The sequence below is a fragment of the Pteropus alecto genome, unplaced genomic scaffold (assembly GCF_000325575.1).
Source record: "Pteropus alecto unplaced genomic scaffold, ASM32557v1 scaffold129, whole genome shotgun sequence".
NCBI classification, from domain to species: Eukaryota; Metazoa; Chordata; class Mammalia; order Chiroptera; family Pteropodidae; genus Pteropus; species Pteropus alecto.
In genome coordinates, this window is record NW_006442597.1 from 411,739 (window position 1) to 417,715 (window position 5,977).

Genomic DNA, 5,977 nt, shown 5'->3' on the forward strand with positions numbered 1-5,977 from the left:
CTGGGTTAGCAAACTACTCACACCATGAATGGAAAACAGGAAAACAGATTCTTTAAGTCATACACTACACAAAACTGACCCAACCATTCATTCTCACAGCCAAACCATGGAGAATCTATAGAAAAAAGGCTGAGATTGCTAGTGCACCTTTCACGCTGCATGCCCATAAAGGAAAATAGGGAAACAATGTCTTTAAGGTGTAATTCATAGAAACTTAAAATCACATATAAAACGAATTCCTCAAATACTCAGGGGCTTTCTCATTCCCTGTATCAGAGAGGAGACCACATTCTGTGCGTGGAACATTATTTCTTCTCTAATAAATCTTCCTCTTGCCTCTAACTCTGGCGTGTGCCTGAATTTTTTCCTATATGCAGTCAAGGACCCTCACTCTCTCTCTCTCAATGCAGGACTCGAGTTCCCAATTGGGAGAATTCACCCCATCCTGTATCATAGCCACTAGTGGAAGAGAAGCACAGTAACAACCTGGGCTTGCAACTGGCAACTTAAGTCCAAGGGGTTGGTGGGGGGTGGAGCGGGTAGTCTTATAGGACTAAACACTTAACCTGTGGAATCTAATGCTATCTCCCGCTAGGTAGTATCAAAATTGAGCTGAACGCTTGGACACCCTACAGGTGTCGAAGAATTGCTTAGTATTGTGTGACCCACCCCCCACCCCCCCTCCCACCACACACATGCACACATGCACACACACACGCACACACACACACACACACACAGATGTTGGAATGGGATTCAGGAACCCTTTTTAGTAGGATAATAGCACTGTGGCTATTTTTATTAAAAGTGCTTATTTTTACATTTATATATTGAACTATTTACGGATAAAATGACACAGTGAGATGTGCTTAAAATAAACCAGCAGAGAGCCAAAATGTGAGGGAATAGAGGTATAAACGACAATTGGAGGGCATGAGCTTATTACTGTGGAAGTTGATCGATGTGAGCTCATTATACCACTTGCTCTACTTTTGCATTTTTGATATTTTCATAGTAAGTCTTAAAAAGTTATTTTATTTTATTTCTTTTTTTTTGACAAATGCCATGCGCCGTTCACACTGAAAAACAATCATGCTTTGTTTTTAGCAAGTACTGCTCTGAGAACATTTCTGCTTCTGGGACTCCCCTTTCCTCCTCCTCAAAGTGAAGAGGAATTTGCACTCGAAACGCTAATCAGCTCTTTGTTTTGCTTCTGCATATATGCTTGCAGCATAGGCCGTACTCAAAAGTTCCTAAAAACTCATCCTCCCTTTGGCTTGCTCTGTCTAAGTAACAAATGTAACTGCCTGTACCCCCTAGCAATTCCCTCGCTTTGTAACTCTTTGGAACTACCTGAAACCATAGCAACTCCTGCACTTAGTAACAGTCTGAGGACAAATTAACCAATCAGCCCATGCCAAATAAGTTCTATATAAGAAATATTGCAACTGAGTTCCCTGCCCAGATCTTCAGAACACTAGCTCTTCTGGGACCACTGGCATAATAAATCTGAGTTCAACTCTCAGAATGGTGCTTGGTTTCTCACCTGTCCTGTTTCACATTTCTGCAACAAAAGGAGCTGTCACATTCCTGTGAAGCCAGACTATAAGCTGGACTCCCGGCCTATGGGACAAGCTCTTCTTGGTGAATGTGTTCACATTGGGCCTCACTTCTGTGTATCTTAGCAACTCCAATTTTCCCAGGAGCCCTAGGCTAAGTGAACATCCAAAGACTACCATATATTGCACCAAGGTGGGCTGAAGTCTGAAAAAGGGATCCTGAAGGCTCAACTAAGTGATCTGACCTCAGGACTCTGTGGAAACACAAAGAGATTCTGCAGAGAATGTCACACCATGACAGCTACTCAGACACTTCCCAGGAGTGCATCGATTAGTGTGGAACCTGGTGGCACAGGGGAAAGATATAAGGTGTGGAGCCAAATCAATATACATTTGTTCTCAGCAATTCCACCCTCTAGCTGTGACAATCTGTACTCACTTCAGTCTCAGTTTCATCTTTACATTTTTTTATATAAACAAACCTATTTTATAATACTTGAAAGGCACTCAGCCCATGCATGGCACATAAGCACTCATTAAATATTAGCTATTATTACAAAAATCAGTAATTATTACAAAATTAGTAATCCACATAGAATGCAATTATCAAATATCATCGGACTTCATAGACCCCTCAAGTCATTACCAATTCCTCACTCCCACTCCTCAATCTGCTCAACTGTCAATCACTGCACAATGACTACCCCTGGAACCCTTACACATGCCTCAGAATCACTGGTTCCCACATCCTGCTGCCCACAGGCCCCAAATCACTCATTCTACACTCCCTGACCAGAGCCTGCAAAACCTCTACCCTGATGGTCCTGGCTCTCCACCAATCAATCCCACGTCCTATAAAGGAAAAACTCCTGTGTGTGTTTTCTTCCTCGACTCTCAATACTTCTGATTACTAGTGTATATGTAATGTGTGTGGCGGGGGGACCAACACCAAGCAATTCTACAACAACAGCTGGTATATATCTTACAATTTAACTCAATTCTGACAACTCCTACTTGGACTTGGCATCAGATCACACAGGTTAAAGACTCAGTACCACAAGACTATCTCCACCACAACTTCAGCTGTCAATAGCAAGTCCAGATTGTTAACTGTACTTCTGACCAAATGGCTATAAATCAGAGGTTCCCGGAAACCCCCTCCTCAGATTCCATTTATTTGCTAGAGGAGCTCACAGAATTCAGGAAAACACTTAATTTACTATATTACCAATTTATTATAAAATAACTCAGGAACAGCCAGATGGAAGAGATGCATAATACAAGGTATGTAGGAGAGATTGTACCACTCCCCCAGCCTCTCTGAGCATTCAATCTAAAAGCTCTCCAAACTCCATCTTTTGGGGTTTTATGGAAGCTTCATTATATACAGATGATTGATTATATAACTGGCCATTAGTGATTGATTCAACCTCTAGTCGGGGGCGGGGTTCACTAATCCATGGTTGGTTCCCCTGGCAATGAGTACCCACCCAGTTGTTATCTGGGGCTTTCCAAAAATTACTTCATTAACATAAAACTCAGGTGTGATTGAAAGAAACTTATTATGAATAACAAAAAAATAAAACACCCATTTTCACCTCTGGAGCTATTTCAGGAACCAAAAACAAAAGATGCCCCTATAGATCCTACCACTTAGGAAATTACAAAGATTTTAGGAGCTATATGCTGGAAACCATGTATAAAGACCTAAGTATATATTTCTTATTATATCACAATATCACATGCCCCATTACTGGCCTCCACACTTTTATCACTACCCATCATGCATCTCCATCTGTGATCCTAAGAGTACCAATTCCAGACACACCTGAACCTGCAATGAGCCCTGAGAAAACATCCAAGTACACATCCCACCAATCCAACCACTAGGCTTGTACCATTAGTCTTTCCCACATACTTACACACACACACACACACACACACACACACACAGGAAAGAATCCACTCAAAGAACAAATCTAGAAATATTGTTGACTTTTAAAGATAAATTTTAAAATCTAAACAATATTACATCTAAGGCACATGGGAAAGAACAGATTTACAGAGAAAGAATTAAGAAAATCAAGATGTCTCATCTGCTGTAATCAAAGCTAAATGATATCAGAAACAGCATCTAAAAAAAACACTTCTCTGTTAAGGTCAAAGACATTTTCAGAAATAAAAGCACTGGCAGAGTACCTCTATCTTTACTTAAGGAAAATACCCCAAAAATTATTCCAAATAAATGTAGAATGAATCACATGAAAAAAATCTCAAAAAGAAAAATACTGCTTAGCAATATTTGCAAGAGATATATAATTATAAAAAAAGATAATGACGATAATGTAATATGGAGGTCATTAAAGGGAAAATTAATAATATCCTATGATAAAATATTTCTAATTATCTCAGGAAAAAATGGAGGTTATAATGGTGTGTAGATGGAAACAATGAGCAGAAATTTCATCAATCCAATGTAAGTACAAAAAAGAAAAGGAAAAGCAGAAAATAATGTTAAAATAAATAGTAAACATTAAAATGGGAGGCATAAAATCAAGTAAATTATTACTACACTAAAGACATAAAATTATCCTACTGACAGAAACTATAGCATAGATCTATCATCTAAATTCAATAAAAGTGGGGATGGTAATGTAAATATCAAATTGAAATTCAGGTTAAAGAGGTTTTTGTTGAAAAGAGGTAGCCTATAATAATACTATCCAATAAAAGAAGAGATAATACAAAATGCACTAACCATTAGATGTATGTATGTCTCACTCCAAGCACACAAATCAAACTAGCAAAAAAACACGTTAACTACAAAGTGAACTATTAGTGAGAGACTATTATTATATCTCTTTCAGAATATGATTCAAACAGACCAAAAATAGGAAAGAAAAAGATTCGAAAAGTACAAACAGGCTATACTTAATATACATGAAGAGAACTTTGCACTATACAAACAAAAAATATACCCTTTCTCTTATAACCACTGAACAAGTTCCTTAAGCAATTTGCCTTCTTGATAAACTTTTCAAAGTTGACACTTTGAGGCTACATTTTATGACAATAAAATAAAATTAAACAATTAAGCATGCCATAATAATTTAAAAGTAAACTCTCCTAAACAACTCAGAATCAAAGTGGAACACAAAATTGAAGTTATACATTTCATAGATAAAGATGTATTTAGAAAAACTTTACACCTCTAAACGTATCGAGTATAAAACTTGGGAAATAAGGGAAGGAATGACAATTTAAATCAAAGAGAAAAAAAAGAGAAAATATCTAAATATAGAAACTAAAACTAATATTAAGAGTAGGGAGTAGAAACACAACCAGTACTTCAAAATGGTGAATAAAATAAATCTTGAGATGCCTAATAAAAAAGAAAAATGATACATAAATATTATATTATGAATGACAAAGTACCAATCTAGATATAAAAGGGAACGAAATATAGTAAATGAAAAAGTATATGTAACCCCAATGGCAATATATTTTTTAAATCTCTCGCGAAACGTACCATGAAAATAAATCAGAAATAGAAACAAGCTTGTACGTATAAGAGAGGAAATAATAATAAAAAAATCTAGCATCACTCACTCCTGGGATCCCTCATTACTCAACCCCACGGTTATCCTCCACAGGAACCCCACAGACTCCATCACTCCACACACAGATTCACCATCAAAATTCGCACAGACCCCAGCTTTCCGCCGGGATCCACCATCAAGACCACACTAACCCCCATTATTCCATCTACTGATCGCCCCCATCACTGACCAGCTTGCTCATCAGGGACAAAGATGTTTCTTCACTCAGCCCCAGATACTCCTATTATTCCTGCACTTACCTGCTCCTCACCCATGATCTCATAGGACAGTGGTATTTGCCTCAGGCAGTATCTGTAATTACAAGTACTAAAACCGGACCGAGGTCTCTCTTTCTTGATCCCTCCCAGTCCCTGCGGGATTCCTTTTCTTGCAACCGTTGTGAGCGCATGCTCAGTAGCGGCTCCTTAAATGAACATTGCCAGCACTCAACATGGCGCTCTGCTAAATTCCGCCCCCAACTCCCCTTCACCGCCAAATGGCTAGGACATGGCGCCAATATGGCGACGCCCTTGTAGTCACGCAGGCTGCGGGTGGCCATGTTGAAGTGATGTTGAGACTTTGTAGCTGAGCGTAGTCAGGAGGCAAGGTGGAGCAGAGGTATGTACTCTGAGACTAAGCCAAGAAACAACTAGAGCCCATCTCCGCAAGCCTCACTCAGGCCTTTCCCTGTGGAGCCTGTGGATTCAAAGTACCATCAACCAATAAGATCTAATTAGCAGTTGTAAAACACTCCACTCTGAAACAGAACATACATTCTATTCAAGCACCTATGGAGCATTTACCAAGTTATAACATGAT

At 38.9% G+C, this 5,977-nt stretch overlaps 1 protein-coding gene across 2 annotated transcripts in view; it reads right to left on the reverse strand.

The window, feature by feature from the left end:
• The window catches only part of ZNF484 (zinc finger protein 484), a 74,698-nt gene extending 69,098 nt beyond the window's left edge, over positions 1 to 5,600 (reverse strand). Inside the window, exon 1 of one of the 2 annotated variants that reach the window (XM_025040451.1) lies at positions 5,419 to 5,600. Coding sequence is in view for 1 of the 2 variants with exons in the window: in XM_015597818.2 (XP_015453304.1) it covers positions 5,419 to 5,433 (15 nt within the window). In the remaining variant the exon portion in view is untranslated. The remainder of the gene's footprint in view (positions 1 to 5,418) is intronic. The other variant, XM_015597818.2, reaches the window with a different exon arrangement.
• Positions 5,601 to 5,977: the final 377 nt, after the last annotated feature.